Source organism: Podarcis gaigeae (genome assembly GCF_964106915.1).
Source record: "Podarcis gaigeae genome assembly, chromosome: 3".
Classification (NCBI taxonomy): Eukaryota; Metazoa; Chordata; class Lepidosauria; order Squamata; family Lacertidae; genus Podarcis; species Podarcis gaigeae.
Window position 1 is genome coordinate 69,366,854 of NC_139680.1, and position 20,583 is coordinate 69,387,436.

General features: G+C 42.2%; 4 protein-coding genes and 1 long non-coding RNA gene across 16 annotated transcripts in view; 2 read left to right on the forward strand and 3 right to left on the reverse strand.

Moving 5' to 3' along the window:
• Positions 1–8,688, forward strand: part of PNLDC1 (PARN like ribonuclease domain containing exonuclease 1) — a 52,155-nt gene extending 43,467 nt beyond the window's left edge. The window contains exons 20-21 of one of the 2 annotated variants that reach the window (XR_014562526.1): positions 2,715–2,780; positions 8,585–8,688. The gene's annotated coding sequence lies outside the window, so the exon portion shown is untranslated. Of the gene's footprint in view, positions 1–2,714; positions 3,617–8,584 lie in introns of those variants that run through there. The other variant, XR_014562527.1, reaches the window with a different exon arrangement.
• ACAT2 (acetyl-CoA acetyltransferase 2) overlaps positions 1–20,583 on the forward strand; it is an 833,137-nt gene that overhangs the window by 180,237 nt on the left and 632,317 nt on the right. The gene's annotated exons all lie outside the window — the stretch shown is intronic.
• Positions 2,553–4,495, reverse strand: LOC310841599. The gene is made up of 2 exons (XR_014562580.1): positions 4,424–4,495; positions 2,553–3,630 (listed from the first exon to the last, which is right to left on the reverse strand). It is a non-coding gene; the product is annotated as an uncharacterized lncRNA (long non-coding RNA).
• On the reverse strand, positions 8,100–12,289 carry LOC310841506 (proto-oncogene Mas-like). 11 transcript variants are annotated; one of them, XM_083732731.1, is made up of 4 exons: positions 12,147–12,289; positions 10,385–10,459; positions 9,652–9,708; positions 8,100–9,168 (listed from the first exon to the last, which is right to left on the reverse strand). In XM_083732731.1, exon 4 carries the CDS (start codon positions 9,138–9,140, stop codon positions 8,175–8,177), a length of 966 nt encoding a protein of 321 aa, XP_083588857.1. In that variant the 5' UTR covers positions 9,141–9,168; positions 9,652–9,708; positions 10,385–10,459; positions 12,147–12,289; the 3' UTR covers positions 8,100–8,174. The 11 variants fall into 11 exon arrangements, 10 of the variants coding, with proteins under 10 accessions (XP_083588857.1, XP_083588853.1, XP_083588855.1 ...); XM_083732727.1 differs by having other exon boundaries at positions 8,100–9,171; XM_083732729.1 differs by having other exon boundaries at positions 8,100–9,171; positions 10,385–10,465; positions 12,147–12,266.
• Positions 15,281–19,255, reverse strand: LOC310841505 (mas-related G-protein coupled receptor member H-like). The gene is made up of 2 exons (XM_083732722.1): positions 19,123–19,255; positions 15,281–16,369 (listed from the first exon to the last, which is right to left on the reverse strand). The coding sequence occupies exon 2, from the start codon at positions 16,330–16,332 to the stop codon at positions 15,361–15,363; it is 972 nt and encodes a 323-aa protein (XP_083588848.1). The 5' UTR covers positions 16,333–16,369; positions 19,123–19,255; the 3' UTR covers positions 15,281–15,360.

Genomic DNA, 20,583 nt, shown 5'->3' on the forward strand with positions numbered 1-20,583 from the left:
CACATTGCATAATGTCACACCAGCCCCCCCCCCATCCACTAGAGAAGCCAACGCCTCTGCCTCATTTTTTATCTCAGTTCTCTGGAGATCTTTTCATATCATCAGTCATCGTAACCTCTTCAACAGTCTGGACTGGTTCCATTCCTGAATGGTGGAGAGATACCAGAAAGTGGTACTGGGGCCATTCCTTGCATGGTTTCTAAAAAAGTTTTGAAGGCTTCCATTTCCACCAAGGGAAAGGAAACAACTTTTTTACGGTCCACATATTGCACATGGAAATTCTCTAACTGCTCAGCCACAGCAGAAGGCAGGTGAACGATGCATCGTGGAGCATTTGTCCTTAGCCCTAGCTCAGAGACCTAGTCAGGGTTACAAGCCCTGCCCAACTAAAAAGGCCACAATATTCTTTAAATTAAGGTCCAAAAGCCTAGGAGTGGGGCAGAAAATTCTTTGCCTGGCACCTAGAACTAGATAAGAATGGTTTCAGGTGTGCTTTCCCAGACAGAGCATTTCCCATGCAGGGACCATCACTGGAAAAGGCCTGCTATTTTCTTGCCACCTTCCAAACCTCCCATGGAAGGGGCATATGAGGAAGGGCTGCAAATAATGAGCTCTGGGAGCCTCTGGCAAGATCTTGGACAGCTTTGTGAAATCTTGTGAGAACTTCCAGGGCCTGCAAGAGAGTCTCCCAGAGCATGGTAAGCAGGGTGGAGAGTTTAAAAGTGTGCCTGGTTTTCCCACTACAGAAGGAGCTTTTAAGTTCTCCACCTTGCTAACCAGATTCTGGGATGCCTTCCTACAGGCTCTGGGGAGAACTCTCTCTCTATATATGTGTGTGTGTGTGCGCGCATTTATATTACTTTTCAATTACAATTCAATAATAGCCTCATTATAAGAATACCAATTTATAATACAATTATTATTACCAATCGTTCAAATACTGATAATTTAGATAAAGATTGATGGCTTGATAATTTGCTTTAATTCTGCATTCAAAATCTTATTAATTTCCATTACATTCTGATCATAATAACAATCTCTTATACAACAACTGGAGTATTAATAACCATTACATTCTGATCATAATAACAATCCCTTATTCAACAAATGCAGTATTAATAACTTCTATTCATGTTGACACATTAAATGAGTTATAAAACTGCAAGCGAGGAACTCAGACTATATCTTTTTTCTTCCTGTGTGTGGCAATTGTTCTGTCCATTGTGTTTCTTCCTGTCCTTGTAAGATGTTATGTCTCTCTTCTTCCCCCCTCCCCCTGGTTGTTGCTGTTATCTGTCATGCCTTGGACGGAGCTGATATCCCATTGTTGTTCCAGAAATTTATCCATTGCTCCATCCCGTGCTTCGTTGTTTTGCAACTTTAACAACAGCTGCAAAAGTCACTCTTTCCCAATAAATAACCTGTTCTCACCATTTTTCCTCTCAGCCTGGGAAGAAGATAATAATATAATAATAATAATAATTTATTATTTATGCCCCGCCCATCTGGCTGAGTTTCCCCAGCCACTCTGGGCGGCTCCCAATCAGTGTTAAAAACAGTACAGCATTACATATTAAAAACTTCCCTAAACAGGGCTGCCTTAAGATGTCTTCTGAACGTCAGGTAATTCTTTATCTCTTTGACATCTGATGGGAGGGCGTTCCACAGGGCGGGCGCCACTACCGAGAAGGCCCTCTGTCTGGTTCCCTGTAGCCTCACTTCTCGCAATGAGGGAACTGCCAGAAGGCCCTCGGCGCTGGATCTCAGTGTCCGGGCTGAACGATGGGGGTGGAGACGCTCCTTCAGGTATACAGGACCGAGGCCGTTTCAGGCACATAAAACAAATTGCATGAGTTGGGGAAAATATGTACATGCAGATGTTTATATGAACAGATCTGGCGGCAGCATGGTTAGCCTATGGGAGATACCATGGTGAGCTCTTGCACTTCAAAATGTTCTGTTCAGCATTGACAACACCAGGCTACTTCTCTAGCATTAGCTAGAAAGGTCTTCCTCAGAGATGTATGTACTGGATGCTGTTCTCAGTCATTCCAGATATATATCCACCAACATACTTCTTTTCTCTGGGCTTCCTGGCTTCTCGCTTTCCTCATCTATTGTCCATCCACCTCATGAAGCTGTGATAGCTCAGTTGGTAGAGCATGAGACTCTTAATCTCATGGTTATGGGTTCAAGCCCCACGTTGAACAAAGATTCTTGCATTGCAGGGGGTGGACTGTATGACCCTCGTGGTCCCTTCCAACTCTACAGTTCTCTGATTCTATCTGACCCCCTTTTCATAGTGGTTGTCTGCTTGCCTTTTTCCGCTGTCCAGTTACCTTGACTGCACTTTTGCTTCCTTTGTAGGATCCCTGCTTATTGACCACACTGAGAAATGTCAAACTCGGTGTCTGGTGGCTCAGTCACCTCCGCCCTCTGATTTTGACACTCAGCCCACCAACTGGCTCTGCATAAGAAGCCATCCGGACTGGAGATTGCCCTGGTATAGGGCCTAGATGGGTGCATTAGAAATAATGAACACAACATCAAAGCATTCGTAATAAATTTATTCTGGAACTGTGAAAGAATGTCCATGTTTTTCTATAATCATCTGATGCAGAGGTTGGGGGGGTTGGCTTCTGATGCCAGAGATATTTTCAGGCTTGCACCTCATCTGTTTTGGTTGACTCTGGCATGTTTTCTGTATCCTCCAGTGCTCCCTCAAGTAACATATGGAAGGACTTTAAGGCTTCCCACCTCTTCCAGCATCCAACAATAAGGTACACAATAGCAATGGCATTGCAGCAGATTGAATCCAGTAACACAGTAATGATTTTCAATGTAGTCAAATCTACTGAGAGATTCCAAAATGAAAAAGTAAATGTAGCTCTGGTTGGGACATTGAAGATAAGAATCACTGTTGCTATGGCCACAATGGTAATGTCAAGTCTTTCTCGAGGCTTTTGCTGTGATCTTAGGGTTCTGATCCAAATGGCCAAAGAGAAAAACAACACGCTGGATGGGACAAGAACCACCTCAGTTATTAAGGATATTATACTTGAAGTTCCACACTGAGATTTAAATTCCTTAGCGGTTATGAAGAATTTTGGGAAGCAGAAAAAAAAGTACAGAAGTGACAGATTGCAAGACAACATCCATAAAATCACACACAGTATGATTGAGAAATACTCAGGCCGGTGATGTTGCCACCAGACTGGGAAATAGACAGTGATGTACCTTTCAACAGTGAGAGCTGTAAAGATGTATAAATTGGTGTCATAGGCACATATATAGAGCATCTGGATTAGACGTTGAATTGGAGAAACTAGACGTACATTTATAGAATATAAAAAAGCAACTTCAGCACTGCAGAAGCTTGTCAGAATATTTGCAATAGTAAGATTTAAAAAATAGGGGGTTAAGTTAGTGTGTTTGATCTTGTAGCAGAAAAGCCAAAAGACAATTACATTCGCTATGAATGCAAAGATGCTGACTGGAATAGTTGCAATAAAAATTGTTCCAAGCTCCTTGGAAAGTCTGTAGGGTTTCTTGGTTACACCAGCAGAGCTGGAAGGCGATACGCCTTCTTCTGGTATCACATTATCAATATAAGCTATTATTCCTTTCAACCTGTCAAAATCAAACATAACTTACAGTTACTATTAAGGTACCTAGATTTTGTAATAGCTGTAGGAAAGCTTCAAATGATCACCTGTCAGGCAAGGATGTTCTTGTCATTAGATTCTACTCCCACAATTTTTGGCAACTGGAGGGAATTAAGTGAATGGGATAAGGATCTTACCAGTAACTGGCTGGTGGGCATAGATGTCTAGGGACCTGTAGGTCAAGAGGAGGCTTTCCCTCTGAATTTCTTTGCTCCCTTTGCCAGACTTGGGCTGAGTAATACTCAAGCAAATGAGAATAAGAAGTCAATGCTTTTGGAGAGAGTAAAACAAAGAGTCTGTTGCACCTTAAAGATTTATATTGTGGCATAATTTAGATTTGATGAAGTCAACTCTAGACCATGAGAGTTTCTGCTATGATAAACCTGTTAGTTTTTAAGGCAGCACAAGACTCTTTATTATTTTTGTTGCAACAGCCTCTTATGACTAACCCTTTGCCATATTGGGGGAGGGGGAGAAAAATATTCACAGGCAAGTGGCGGTCCGAATTTCTGCCTTTTCTCTCCTCTTCCCCTTTTCATTCCTTTGCAACCATCACAAAATATGAAGGGTGGCCACATCTGCTTCCCAATTTGATTACTGAATGGATGTTGTTGGGAGAAGCAAGCAGAGATACCCCAAATTATCTCTGGCAAGTTCCTATAAAGCCTGCTAAGCAGACTTGATGAGACTAACATGAATATAGATGTTGAGAATCACACTGACATAAGCAGCTGCAAAGCAGAAAAGTCAATACTAACATAGTTGCACTCCAGTTTTCGTTTCAACCTTCTTTTCTCATTCGTCTTCCTCTCACAGTAATAGAATTCTGCAAAGATGTGACCAAGTGCCACTATTATGAAGTGTTGGTTGTGTAACAACTGAATACAAGAATTTCATGACCTCATAGTGACTGTCAGCCACAATATGATTAAACTCACATACTTCTCTGTACCTATTTAAATCTGGCTTCAGATCAAGGAAAGAGACTGCTTTGATTACCCTGGTATATGACCTGGAGAGATAGGGTAGTGTGACTTGATTTATTATCTCAGTTCTCTTTCTGCCCTGCCACACTAAATGACCGAGTTTGTTCCAATGCAGGAAGGGTATTATGTGGCCCCTGTAGTGGTGCCAATTCCACCAATCAAAGCTGTCAAGTGGGCACATGTAAGAAAAAGTGATCTTGTGGGCATGGTCGGCCAGTTGGTGCCAAGGAAGGATAGGACTTTTTTTATGTATGCGACCACAGCAGCAAGGATCCTGTTGGCAAAGTATTGGAAGATGCAAGAACTACCTACTCTGGAAGAATGGCAGACAAAGGTGATTGACTTTATGGGACTGGCAGAGATGACCGGCAGAATCCGTGACCAGGGGAAAGAGACAGTGGAAGAGGACTGGAAGAAATTTAAAATATATCTTAAAAATTGTTGTAAAATTGAGGACTGATAAGATGTCTGGGGGTAAGAAATAGAGAATTACAGCTGTAAACATTAACATTAAGGAAACTTAAAGAAAACTACTAGAGAAATTGACTGAAGGGTTGCTAAAGAGTTGTAAAACAAGGATGCAGTGAAAGGGAGGTATGGGGAAGTCATGTTTTAAATGTTTTTTATATGTTTTTGTTTTGTGTTTTGTTTGCCTTTTTGTTAAAAAACCAATAAAAATTATTATAAAAAAAAATAAGAAAAAGTGATCTTGTAGGTAAACTGATCCCAAATTATTAAATTATTAAGGGCTATGCATATGTATATATGGGACATGGGTGGCGCTGTGGGTTAAACCACAGAGCCTAGGGCTTGCCGATCAGAAGGTCGGCGGTTCGAATCCCCGCGACAGGGTGAGCTCCCATTGCTCGGTTCCTGCTCCTGCCCACCTAGCAGTTCGAAAGCACATCAAAGTGCAAGTAGATAAATAGGTACCACTCCGGTGGGAAGGTAAACGGCGTTTCCGTGCGCTGCTTTGGTTCGCCAGAAGCCGCTTAGTCAGTGGCGTAGCGTGGGTTGTCAGCACCCGGGACACGGCGAGTAATTTGCACCCCCTAACCCATGGATTTGTGCCCCCTAACCTGTGGATTTGCGCCCCCTAACCCCCAGATGTTGCGCCCGGTGCGGCCGGCCCCCCTGCACCCCCCACGCTACGCCATTGGGCTTAGTCATGCTGGCCACATGACCTGGAAGCTGTACGCCGGCTCCCTTGGCCAGTAAAGCGAGATGAGCGTAGCAACCCCAGAATCCTCCACGACTGGACCTAACGGTCAGGGGTCCCTTTACCTTTATGCATACTAACAGTAACCTGGACTGGTAGCAAATCGGCAAACAGTGCACATCTCTGAGCACAGGTGTTATATGCTGACAAGGCCCTTTCCTGTTAGCAATCGTGCTGCAGCATTCTGCACTAGCTGCAGGTTCCAAATCAAGCACACGGGAAGACCCACATACAGCACATTGCAGTAATCCAGCCTTGAAGTAACCAATTCAAGAACTACTGTGGCAAGGCTTTCCTGGTCCAGTAATAGCTATCAAACCAGTCACAGCTGGTCAAAGGTACTTCTAGCCACAGAGACTACCTGAGCCTCCAGTGACAGCTGGATCCAGAAGCAGCTCCTTCAGGAGGAGTGCAACCCCATCCAGGGTAGGCAGCTGACCAGTTTTTGAGACATGGGAATTCCTCACCCACAGTGCCTCCATCTTGCCAGGATGCAAGCTCCGCTTGTTTTTCTCATCTATTTCACCAGTGTGCCCAGCCAAATGGCCCCTCCTGATTCAGATGTTATGGAGAAATAGAGCTGAGTGTCATCAGCAGACTGATGGCACCTTGCCCTAAAACTCCTCATGACCATCCCCAACAGCTTCATATAGATATTATATAGCACTGAAGAGAAAATAGTCCCCTGCAGCAGCTCATAACATAGCTGCCAGAGGGTCAAAAGGCCCTCTCTCAATGCCTCCCAATTTCTTTGACCAGCCATGCAGGATGACATATGTTCACTTGCTCCAGATCCAAAGCATGCCTGAGACTTTCTACTGTAAATATAAGTATTTTACCTGCATAGCTTTTACTGCTGCTGTAGCTGAGAACCAATTCAAGACTACCAATAAGTAAATCCTATTTTAAGCTTGCTTCCACCGTCTGTTGTCTGATTTCTTTGTTAAGTGAGGTAAATGAAAAGGGGGAGCCAGCTTCAATTTTGGTGCTAAGAATGGGACTTTGTTCAACCCACACATGTGGGCGCCTGGAGGGGTAAATTACAATTAATATATTTGTTCCTATCTATTAAAACCCATTCCACAATATACAGCTGAGGGATTGGGCTACAGAATAGTAAGCTGAGACCCAGTGCCATACATATCGGAAATAGTGCCATACACTGTCAGAAGTAGGTGATAAATCCCTCAGCTACTCTCCTCCCTCTGCCTCTTCACTGAGGGGGAACTCCACCAAACCAAACTTCCCCTCAAGCTAGGTAGGGTAATATATTCACTATTTTAACCTTCATTTTTGTCTGGTCCTTATATTCCCTTGCAATGATATACCCCAGGTTGTGGTCTGGTGGTTCATCCTAGTATTCTTGGAAAGAAGGGTTCCTGAATTGCATACAGGGCCGGATTTAGGTTTGATGAGGCCCTAAGCTACTGAAGGGAATGGGGCCCTTTATATGTCCAGCTGTCCTTTGTCAACAACAAATTGTCACTGTTTTTTGTGACAATATATGCTATATGGTAATTTACGGACCTAATAGGCATCTAAAGGCATCTAAAGCCATTTGCACATAACAAAATACGTATTTTATTAAAGTAACTTACATTTTGGAACCTACACAACACAAAACACTGTTGCTGTATGTAGGTTTTATTTTATTTGTGTTATATATATATTGGAAATGTACATCCAGTTTTTTTTCCCCTTTAATTTTTTTGGGGGGACCCCAAGAGAGTGGGGCCCTAAGCTATAACTTGTTTAGCTTATATTTAAATCCGGCACTGACTGCATATCTTAAGCCTGGTCAACTTGGCACACAGAGCAAAGCTGTTGTTCAAGGCTCACTATTTAACTCCATTCCCTAACTGGGCTGTGGCATTTAGATACCTTTTAGATAGACACAATGCCTATCTAAAAGGCATGGTTACTGCTCAGTCCCAACTGTGTCTATTCAGAATTCAGTGCTATTGAATTCAATGGGGCTTACTTCCAGGTATGTTGAGTGAGTATTACAGGCCTAGTGTTTATTTAGCAAAACAAAGTTGTTAGTATCACCAGGGTTACTCTCCAGTTTTCTTTTCCACCTTGTTTGATCATACTTCTGCATTTCGTAGAAGCTTAATCCTGCAAAGATACACCTCTTTGGTGATTTGAGGGCCCTGTTACCCCATCTGCAGATGACTTTTCCGTGGTCCCTAGGTGAGTATTGTAGCCTACAAGTAACAAACAGTAAAATAAACAAGTCATAATATATTTATTCAGGAACCAGAAATGCCAGTCTATATTCTTTGACTTAGAAGCCTTTTCAGTTCACATCTGAGGCTCTGGATGCTTCTCAGTCTCCTCTTGGTCTACTTGAGTTCGCTCTGCTTTGCCACTCAAAGCTCTCTCAAGAAACATATGGATGGGCCTCTCTCTCTTCCAACATCCAACAGCAAGATATATGAAAGGGTTGATGCTGCTCTTGATGGAATCAAACAACAGAGAAAGTAGAAATGGAACTGGTGCATCTAGTGTTTGGTGCCAATATGCGATGGCATTAACAGTTCTAACTGTAAAAGAAAAGATAAGAAATACAACAGCTAAGATGGTGATGGTGATATCAAGTCTTGCTGGAGCGCTTTGCTTGGCTTCTCTTTGCATTTTGACACAAAGAGCTGCAGTAGAAAAAAGCATGATGGGTTGGAAAACCAGAAAAGTTATTGTAATTTCAAATATAGTTGCAGCTGTACAATCTGCTCTCTCTTCGTTGTGAGATGAAAGGAACCTTGGAAAGCAGGAAATATAGGCCACCAGTGACACCAGGCAGGACAAGAGCCACAACACGGCACACACAATGATGGAGAGGTACTTTAGCCTGTGACGTTGATACCAGACTGGGAAGAAGACAGTGAGGTACCTTTCAGCAGTGAGAGCTGTTACCAAGTAGATGCTGGTGTTGTATCCAAATAAATATATAACCTCCATTACACGTGAAAAGTAGAGATTGACATAAATTTGTGCCAAAAATGTGATAAAAACCATAATGTAGTAGATGTTTACAATAAGATCAGCAGCTGTCAAATTGAGAATATAAACTGAGAACCTAGTCTTCTTGATCCTGAAGCAAAGAAGCCAGAAGTCAACTCCATTCCCAATTAATCCCCAGATGCAAGTTGGAAGAGATAAAATGATAATTGTTTCCAAGAAATATTGCTTCTTTGCCCAGTTCTCCAGTTGTGCATAAATTGTATTGATTGTAGCAGTGTGGGAAGACAAAGCAATTGCATCTGCCATGGCCTTAATGTGTCCACCAATTCTTCACCTGCTATAAATCAAACACAATTTGTCATTAGTAAGATGTAGTGATAGAGGTAGAAAACATCCAAAAAGATCACTTGACAGACAATATTCCAGTCCCACAAGCTTTGGTTCGTCGTTCAGTTGTCTTAGTCGTGCTCAACTCTCCGTGACCCCATGAACCAGAGCATGCCTTGGAATTTCTTCTCAAAGCTTCTCCTTTTGTGCATGGAGTGTTCATGGCAAAATACTGGAGTGGGTTGCAAGTTCCTTCTCCAAAGCTAAACTGGAATTTATTTTCCTCCCTAGGCTGCTTCCTTGGTACAGGGGCTTTCTGCATTCATTTAGATGACACGGGGGTGCTTTATCATTACACAATTTTCTGTTGCCTTTCGCTGCTTCTATGGTAAGCCCTAGCAGGTATCAACCATCCAGATACTCCCCCTAAAATATCACAACCTCCAGAAGATAATGCACCCCGGATCTACATGTTTGAAGGATTCTGTACCTGTTTTCTCAGTACAGACAGAAATTACAGTCAGTACTGGGTTTTTCCAGAAGTCATCTGCAAAAGATGAATAGGAAACAGTCAAATTTGAGTTACAGGTAGGTCTGCCGTAGTTGAAACAAAATAAAAAAATTCCTTCCAGTTGCACCTTAGAGACCAACTAAGTTTGTTATTGGTATGAACTTTTGTGTGCATGCACACAAAAGCTCATACCAATAACAAACTTAGTTGGTCTCTAAGGTGCTACTGGAAGGAATTTTTTTTTATTTTGAGTCAAATTTGAATATGTTTCAGCTGTACAACCCTTCTGCAAGGAAATGTTTTGTACCAAATATACTCATATGCAGAAAAGCATTCAAATAGTCAATATTGCTTTACATAGCAATGAGGCTTTATGGTGGTTCAGTTTCTATCAAGTACCAGTGCTCTGTAATCTAGCTGTTGCGGGTAAGAAAATACAGCCTACCTTGCACTGGAAACATATTGAGCAACTTGCAAGAACGAACTCATTTTAGAACAATCACACCCTCAGGTTTTTTTAATGAAGTGAGTGACAGGGTATGCAATTTCCTCATAATTACACACACACACACACATACGTACATGATGCCATTTGGCTAACTTCCATGATCCAAACTTCTGTTTCATGAAGTTAATTCAGGATATCTAAATGTGCAAAATATCCCAGTTCAGACCATCATTCCTCTCTTAATAAGCTTAGGTGTGCACACACCTTTTGCTCATGCAGCTCTTTCCCTCCTCTCTTCACAATCCAACCCAGGCATCTCCAATTCAGCACAGCTTTCTGCTTCATCTGAAATGAGAGTTACCAGGTTTCAAACAAGCCAGTCCTGAAAGTGCCTTAAGAGCCTTGGGCTCTGACACACCTTTCAATTTGTGCAGCCAAGATGGGTTTACTACTGACAGCAATTGGTTATAGGCTTTTCCCGCTAAGGGCCCCATATCTTGACTTCTACCGCCTCCGCACCAATCTTTTGTGGCGCAGTCGGTTGTGCCATCTCAGGACTTTATCATCTCACAGTGCTGCGTGTATAGACCAGGCCTTGATCTCTGAACTATCTGCAAGGCCTGTATCAAGCAAACTCCGTCCCAGGGAGTCACTTGGCAAAGTGCATGCCTATTATGAAGAAGCCAGTTGAATGTGGTGAAAGCCCCACTAGTAGGGCCAGAAAAACACAAGTAGGATACAAGGCATTATCTGGTTCCTAGGCAAAGTTCTAAAAAAGCAGGTGTGGCGTTTGCCTCCTAGGTGGGTCATAAGGAAAGAGTTAAATGAGTGTGATGTGATTGGCCAGAGAGAAACTGATAGGAGGAGTTAAAGTTAGAGTCTGTGTTGTGTGAAAGTCAGTTGAGAGTTGGGAGTTGGTGAAGGAAGAGGGAGGATAAGTCTGTGGGTTGGTCGAGTTGTGTTGTGAGGGAGTGAGAGGAACTGTTAGGTGGAGTCAGATAGTTAGTTGGGATAATCAGTTTGAAGTTGTTAGGAACGTATAGGACAGTTAAGGAACTAAGATTAAGAAACTGACAAGAAAAATTAACTGAAATCTTAAACTTGTTTATGCTAAACAATAAACTTGATTATTTGTTAATGTTAACAACTGTCTGGACTCCGTGTGTACCCGTGAGAAACGGGTTGGTGGCAGTGAAGAGGCAATCACAGTGGTGGCACAGGGATCAATAGACCGTCAAACGTCCCGGGACCCTGTGTGATCGCCACAAAAGGCAAGAAAGAAGGCAACATTTTCAAATAGATGCAGTCATCCAAATAGAGTAGGCTGATCTGTTGATCCAGCAAAGATCTGGAGCTCACTGAAGGTTTATAAATGTGGCTGCCCAGACAGAGTGCTTAGCTCCTTGCCTGGGTAATTTTTCACACGTTGGCTCTGGAAGTTTTAGGAGTACCTTGACTCTGTCACAAATTCTGAAACGGAGTTGTTGGGATCTGAGGAAGGGGGCTGCAAATATGGTTGCATAGGGTTGTCCAGCAGCTCTTGTGGCACAAGGGCTTCTGGTTGGAGGGGGTCCTTCTCTGGGGTTTGAGCAGAAGGGAATTTCTTGCCATCTGTTTCATCTGTGGAGTTCCCACTATGTTTCCAGATTGTGGGAGTTTGACTCCAAGGTAATGTAACGCAATTGCATCTTCTGGAGAGAAGATGTCAGGGACAGGTGTTGGATGAAAATGTAATTCCATCAATTGCTTTCTCCTCTGACACTGCCACAGCTATACCCAGGCCTCATCACAGTACAAAAGGTGTACAGTGATCTACCCAACACCATGGTTATGACTGAAGGTTCTTAGGAAGGGGGGAAAAATCAAATTCAATCTAGCAAATTCCCAGGACATTTGTTAAAGACATGTAATGATGTGACTAATGAAAATGATAAATAAAATATAAGCATAGTTAAAGCATTAAAAACATTTTAAAACACCAACAAGCATAAAATAATGAGCTTCAAGATAAACAAATAAATGCTACCATTATAGTTAACCTCCAGTTGTCTTTTCAACCTTAGGAGGCCACTCTTTTACTCTTCTCAGAAGTTTACTACAGTACTGCAAAAGTATGAACCACAGCACTGTGGTGATGTGTTCCTATGTAATAAATGGAATGTAAGAATCTTATGACCTCACAGCAACTGTTTTCTGGAGATAAAATCTACAATTTTATCATCCTCAGACATGGCTTTTTTAAGACTCGCAGAGGCCCAGGGGCAGAATTTCATTTGAGGGGCCCATGCTCTTCACTGTACTCTATGTCAGTGTAATTTCTCTTCCTCAACAGTTTAAAAATCATTTTATGATTTTTTAAAAAGCTGTAGTTTATTTCAGAAGCGGTAAGTTAGGGTAAAAACACACAAACAAAATTCAAACACAAAAATGGTTCTCTGCAGGGGGGTAAACAGTTCCTACCAGATTTCCGGATTTCATTTTTTACTTATACCCCACCTATCTGACTGGGTTTCCCCAACCACTCTGGGCAGCTTCCATTATATATAAAAAGGTAATAAATGCAGGTGGGTAATAATGCAGATGGAGTCCAGAGAGAAAAGAAACTGATAACACTTTACTGAGGGAAACCTGACGAAAACAGTATTTAATACAAGGAGAAATAAACATCGACATCTTCTTGTTCTGAATTCAAACTTTGCTCATAACAGGAAGACATATAACTTCAAATACAGGGGGGGAAACTATATCAGAAATACACGATCAATTAGAGCATGCAGTACCTCAATACGCATCATGCCACCCAACCTGGTTGCTAAGCCGCACATCCAAACACCTCCCTCTTGCCTAGTTGGCTTACTGAAAACATAATTAATCCTTAGATTACAAACTTAATGACCCCTGTTGTTACATTTCTAACATGGAGAAGGTTAAAGCAGCTAGGGAAAGTATTGAGGGTTTCAGCAGCGAGTGGAAAGATGCTGTCTGCACACCAGAGGCTTCGTTGACAGAAGGTTTTTAAAATAGTTCTACTGTAATTATATTAGAATAGAAGTTTTTCCAAATCCAGTTCTATTGTTTCCTGGTTACTCTTTGATCCAATTCTCATGCCCATTGTCTCATATATGTATCCTGGTTCTGATCCAAGTTTAAACAAAGGCTATAGACTCTTGCAATTATGCCTTTATGCAAGATAAACAGAATTTCCCACTTGTTCTCCAATTTTGTATTAGTACCACTCCAGCCCATTCCCACAAAGTGGTTTAAAGGGACATAACTTATACACAGACGTGCAGGAATATAGGATATTATATACCGAGAACACAGGGCAGCAACATTTGCTTCTTTGAAAAGCCAGACAACTTTCTCCACTCTTCATTCCTTACTGATTAAAGCAAATACTTTCAACGGGCAACACTTCAAAAATCAGCTCATTGCAAAAGGAATTGTCTTTTTTAGGCTAAATACATTTCAAAGGAAGTAGAAAATAGGTTTAACTTGGTAATAATTGTAATGATAAAGTGAGAATGGGGTAAATATGCTTTCTTAATACATATATTTTACATGTTCTCTAGAGTAGGAGTGTGGCACCTATGGCCCTCCAGATGTTGGGTAACAACTCCTATAATCCCTGACCATTGGCTGTGCTGACTGGGGCTGATGGGAGTTGGGACTCATTCTTGCCCTAGAGCAGTGGTTCTCAGAGGGTGTGGCAGGAGAGGATAGCAAGTGTGGCAGGAAAATTAAGGACGAGCAAAGAAGCATTTAAACATTCCAGCGTAGTATAGAATAGCACCCACACCTTTCTTCAAGAGCATTGGCTGTTCTTATACAGTTCTCCACAACATATTGTTGTGAACAGGGTTTTTTCAACTCTGACAAATATGAAAGATCACAAAAGAGAAAGGCTTATTTGTGTTGATGAGAGTTTGTTTCAAACTACACCTAATATATATCAGATTACCGTATTTTTCGCCCTATAGGACGCACTTTTTCCCCTCCAAAAATGAAGGGGAAATGTGTGTGCGTCCTATGGGGCGAATGCAGGCTTTCGCTGAAGCCTGGAGAGCGAGAGGGGTCGGTACGCATCGACCCCTCTCGCTCTCCAGGCTTTGCGAACCTCTCCCGCTGCTTGTGGAGAGTTGCCTGCATGCCGAAGCCTGCGCTCGCTGAGATACGCAAAGCGCGTCCAGGCTTTGCGGACCTCTCCACAAGCAGCGGGAGCGCTCCCACTGCTTGCGGAGAGTTTCCTGCATGCTGAAGCCTGCGCGCGCTGAGCTCAGTGCGTCCAGGCTTCGTGGACCTCTCTGCAAGCAACAGGAGCCAGCGCTGGGCTCCCATGGCTTGCAGAGAGCTGCCTGTTTGGGGGCTGGGGTTGGAGGAAGCTCGGGCCCCACGCCTGGGGGGGGGAAATAATTCCCCCCTTTATTTCCCCCCAGAAAAACTAGGTGCGCCTTATGGGACGGTGCGTCCTATAGGGCGAAAAATATGGTACCTAGAAAAAGCAAACCCATACCTTTCGTTGAGTCTGTATACATGCTTAACGTACATATGGAAGGGACTTGTTTAAAATTACATTTTGGCAATGAATGATTCATGTTCTTATGTAGCTGCATTGTTTTAAACTTTCTGGATGCCCCACGGTCATATTATAAAGTAGTTGTTATAAATCGTATTACTGCTAGGAGTTGTTTCTTTTTGTTTTCCAAAGTATTTATTATTGATAAAATGTTCAGTGTGCTGAAAGCAATTTTTTTTTCCCTGAAAGTGTGGCCCAGAGGAAAAAGTTTGAGAACCACTGCCCCAGCAACAGTCCTTACTAGCTGGAGCTTATTTTCAATTTATATTTTATTGACCTTTAAGCTGCACTTTTACATTAACTCCTCTGTACAGATCTCTTATCTGGGTCATCTGCAGACCGTCTGCCTCTGTATTCAAGATTCACTTCCTTTCTTCCAGATGCTTGTTGATGAACCACCTTGAGAAGCAACCAACTCACTTATGCCCCAGCAAGGCTCATGTACTCTTTCACCTCTACTTTCCTCACTTTCCTTATTCTCTATCACATGACAAGGCACAAATGGCTAAGGGCCAGGAAGACTCCTAGGTGAGGAATCGGAATAGGAGCCTAGAGAATTATTAGAATTAAGGAAGAATCTAAAGTATCTGTAATACATTTATTCTGGAGCTAGTATTCCCACGTGTAGAATAATTTTGCAATATACCTCTATATATAATCCTTTCTATCTTATGTTTGAGGCCCAGGTCACAGCCTTTCCTGTATTCATTGGAGCACTCTCAGTTCCTTCATCCAAGAAAGCTCTCTCAAGATATGTCTGGATGGGCTTGTTGCCAACCTCTCCTTTTGTTGTATATCCAACAAAAAGATATACAAAAGGGTTTCCACTGCTGTCTATGGAATCAAGAAAATGTAAGATTAAAAAGAGCACTGGTACATGTATGGTTGGGACCCAACGTGCCATGATATCAATGATCCTCACGGAAGCAGCAAACAGAATAAAGAGGAGAACTGTGGCCACAATGGTGATGTCCAGCTTTGCCGGAGGCGTTTGCTCTGTCCTCAGCATTCTGATCAGAAGAATCAAAGTGGAAAAGACCATGATGGGAAGACAAACCAGGAGGTTGAATATCACTCTGAACATTTTTGAAGGCTCACAACTTGCGTTCTTTTCGTTGACCGTGGACTCAAATTGTAGGTAGCAGGCACAATACAACACCAGTGACATCAAGCCGGACAGACTCCATAAAACGGTGCACATAATTTCAGAGAGATACTTTGGCCGTCTAGCTTGATACCAAACTGGGAAAAAGACCATGAGGTATCTTTCAGCTGCGATAGCTGTAAGCAGATAGGTGCTGGCATTGAATCCAAATGAATGCACCAACTCTACTATATGTAAATGGTATATGCTGATCGGAACAGATTTCAAAAATAAAACGAAAGCTGTTACGTAGTAGGAGAGTACAGTAAGATCAGCAACTGCCATATTCAAGAAATACACGGTGAAGTTAGTTTTCTGAATCCTGTTCCAAAGAAGCCAGAAGACAATTCCATTGCCAAGTAATCCTAAAGCACAAATTGGAATAGTTATTATCATAATTGTTCTTTGCATGGCGTAGCTAGTATCCAGTTGTCCTGCGGGGTTTTTGACTCCACCAATAGTGTGGAAAGACAAGGAGTATGACTCTGCCATCTTGGGACTGTTAATGTATGAAGCAATTCTCTTCAACCTGCCAAAAATCAAATAAAAATTGTCATTATTATGGTGCTGTGAAGTAGTGATAGAGGTAGGAAACCGTCAAGGCAAGAATGTTTGTATTACAATATTCCACTTGCCACTTTGGAATTTTCTCCCATGGCTTTCTTCTACATATTGGACTTTGTGTCTTTATTTAGAGAGCACAGGCCTACAAAAACTGGTATGACCTTTCATCAGTTTCTGCAGTAAAACCTTAGTATGCATAACTCATCCAAATGAAACAGCCTTGCACAACCTGGTGCCCTCCAAACATTTTGACTGCAACTTCCATCATCCCTATCCACTGGCCATGCTGGATGGGGCTCATGGGAGTTGTAATAAGGTGCGCAGCCTGGGAGTCATTTTGGACTCACAGCTGTCCATGGAGGTGCAGGTCAATTCTGTGTCCAGGGCAGCTGTCTACCAGCTCCATCAGGTACGCAGGCTGAGACCCTACCTGCCAGAGTGGTGCATGCTCTAGTTATTTCCCACTAGGACTACTGCCATGCGCTCTACATGGGCCTGCCTTTGAAGGTGTCCCGGAAACTACAACTAATCCAGAATGCGGCAGCCAGACTGATGACGGGGAGCGGCTGCCGAGACCACATAACACCAGTCTTGAAAGACCTACATTGGTTCCCAGTACGTTTCCGAGCACAATTAAAAGTGTTGGTGTTGACCTTTAAAGCCCTAAACGGCCTCGGCCCAGTATACCTGAAGGAGTGTATCCACCCCCATCATTCAGCCCAGACACTGAGGTCCAGCTCCAAGGGCCTTCTGGCGGTTCCCTCCCTGCGAGAAGTGAGGTTGCAGGGAACCAGGCAGAGGGCCTTCTTGACAGTGGCACCTGCCCTGTGGAACGCCCTCCCATCAGATGTCAAGAAAATAAACAACTTTCTGACTTTTAGAAGGCATCTGCAGGCAGCCCTGTTAAGGGAAGTTTTGAATGTCTGATGCTTTATTGTATTTTTAATATTTTGTTGGAAGCCACCCAGAGTGGCTGTGGAAACCCAGCCAGATGGGCAGGGTGAAAATATATCATCATCATCATCATCAAAAATAGCAGGTGAGCATCGGGTTGAGGAAGGCTGTCATTGATTATTATTTCCTGCAGGTGCCCCTGTTTATAATATAACATAGCTAATTTTCTCACTACAGATGGCATCTGCTATTGTGAAGTAAATTGTTGCATGGACAATTATAAAGAACAGAAAATAGTCACAACACCAGCACATTTTCCCTACTGCATGGAAATATTTGATACCAAATGTTGGAAAACAATGAAATAGGTGTAATTATCATAGCCTAAGATTATCAGTTTCACACTAACCTAGTTTCACCTAAATACTAGCATCCTGCAATAAATAGCTGCAATAAAATACAATATATCTTACTTGGTAACTAGACTGGGCAACTTTATTAGCATGTACCAAATTTGGAATTCAGCTTTTATGTAATAAAATTATTGTGAAAGAAGAAATGAGTTAATGGGAATATCAAAATATAATACTGCTTTGGTTTGACATGCAGCCCGAGGGGCTCATGTGAACCTCCATGTCTTTTATTGGCAGCCCAGATTTTAAGGGATCAAGGAGGACTATGGGAAGGGAGGGAGAGAGAACTGGCAAAAACCAACTCTTTCTCCCATCCTGTGAGAAAAGTAGAGGGGGAATTCATGGTAATTTGGGATCCAAGCAACTGTTTTTGTCTGAGCAATGACAGAATATGTTTTTCAAGCGATTATTTCAGGGTATTTTGGAATGCCTTCATGACTTGGGCATAGGCATTTACTACTTGTCCATCACTTTACATGAAAGCAGTTATGCTTCTCTCTTGAAAACATGAATGGTATGCCATATTTTCCCACCAGACAGCTAAAATATACTTCCCATGCCATCCTTAAATCCTCATGAACCCTTCTTTTTGTGTATCAGGTTTGTATATGGCAGGAGGCAACATTCCTCCAAAGGACCCAGTCTCTTGGTTTCCACAGCCTAACTTTTAAATCCTCTGTTAATTTTGCTTATATTTATGATTTGGGGACATGGGCACACTACTCTTTGCTTAATGGCAAATGGGAAATGAGCAACTGTTTTCCTATGAATGTCAGCAGGGCACCCCAGGACAACCCCTACTCAGGATCAAAACAGGAGAAGAATGAGAGAAGGGAATGTGACACCCTCAGCTCTAAGACTTCAGCTCTATGTCTGACTTTCCAGAAGACATATCTTTCTGAGTGGTCATGGTTTTATTTTCTCCTGGATCAGACATACCTCTTAGACTAAGGGCAAGATCAGTAGACTGAAGCAACTCCATCCCAGTGAAGCAAAAGTCTGAGCAAAGTCTCTAGCTATTGTGAAGTAATAGATGATTGAACTGAGGGGCCTGCTCATATTTGACTATTAAGACTAGTGGTCTAGAAATCTGTACACCAGACTAGAAATGTGCCTTCTAAAGTATTTATCTCCCTATGCCAGTGAACTGGAAATAAATGTTAACCTTATTTCTGTAGAGAAGGCTTCAGAGGCAAGTGCCTGATGGAAATAAGACATCTTCACTTTACCTTTGTTTCCCTCATCCCTCCATTTCCACTCAAGGTACAGCAGTGATCTGTTTGACACTGTGCTCCTTAAAAATTCTCCTCTGTGATGCCTTTTAAACAGACGCATGTGAGTAATGAAACTCTTGGCCTTTTTAAAAATAAAATTAGTAAGAGCAGTTGCAAGACAGAAATCTGAATACTACCGTGATCGCTCTCCAGTTTTCTTTTCAACTTCCTGTGTTCATGCTTCTGTCCTTCATAAAACTGTACTGCTGCAATTGTATGGCCTACCTCAGTATGATGATGGGAGCCCTATGTAACAAACAATATGAGATTTTCATGACCTCACAAGAACTGTTAGCTGCAGTATTGTGAAGATCACAATATCATTACACTGGATCCAGCTTCCTACTCCGGTTTCAGATGGAGACTTTCTTGATCAGCCTGGTAGATGATGATTATGATAATTATAGATCACCTGCTCTTGGGCAAAGATGGATATACACCCCCCCCCCCCCGGTCCTCTCAGCATAGTTGATACCATCAGCATAGTTTCTTCTAGCAATCTCATTGTGGTTCTGCTGGTGGGAAGATACTTGAAAGTGGTGATAATAATTTTAATAATAAGTGGTTTCCAAAGCCATTCTGGGTGGCTTCCAACAAAATATTAAAACTATGGTACTATGCTACTGCTTTCCATGCTAGAACTCTCGTATGTGGCTTTATAAAGTTTCAACCAGGGCTTTTTCTCAGTCAAAACTCACTGGAACTCATTTCAGGCACCTCTCAGGTGGGCACCATTGCCATTATAAGAGAACTAGGGAGCATTCATTGTGAGTCCTGGAACCTCTTTTTCTAGAAAAATAGCACTGGTTACAACTCTTAATATCTTCAACTGTTAATGCTTCTTAATATCTCTTTGATAATAATAAATAATGATAATATGAAGCCACAGGGTGATGTCATCCAGTGATTTCTAGCACCACATAATCAGCTGTACCCCTTTCTAAAGACAAAGGAACTGGGTCACTGTTTTGTATGTTTTGGAAATCTCTTGAAATGACTACGAGGACAGTATTCAAGTTTAAAAAATGCATTGAGTGGACACCTTCAGCTTGCACACAGGGACTTTCCTCTATATTTTCTACCATCCGTGTCCTGCAGTGTTCACAAATCTGATCCTGAAAGTTGGGGGGTGGGGGTGGGGAACACCAGAACAAATTCAAGATTTATCGGGGGGGGGGGGGGAGAATGTTCAATTGTGCAGAGAGAGAAAAAACTTGCACTGGCAGAATGTTTGCCTTAGCACTAGGTTGAATACAACCTCTAGAATGCACCCTATGTGTGGATTCTGTGTGTTACCTTTTAGGACAGCTCAGAAATGTCAATTTGTTCTGAATGTAGCAGCCTGGCTTTACTATTTATTGTACTAGCTGCAAAATATCCTCTTTACACTGATTTTGTATTTACTTTGTTGGTCACCAATGTATTTCTAGGCCAAATACAATTCATTTTAACTTCCAGTGCCCCAAATGATCTCATACTAGATATAGAATAGAATACAATCTCTTCCCTGAACTCTTTGAGTTGGGATCTGCTTGAGAGCTGTTATTTCAACTGCCGCCTCCACCTGGTGCATGACAAACAACTACTTGAAATACAGC

What these genes read in the sequence shown, in the direction of transcription:
- LOC310841506 (XM_083732730.1), bottom strand. Translation starts at nt 9,140, where the DNA reads ATGGCAGATGCAATTGCTTTGTCTTCCCACACTGCTACAATCAATACA.
- LOC310841505 (XM_083732722.1), bottom strand. Translation starts at nt 16,332, where the DNA reads ATGGCAGAGTCATACTCCTTGTCTTTCCACACTATTGGTGGAGTCAAA.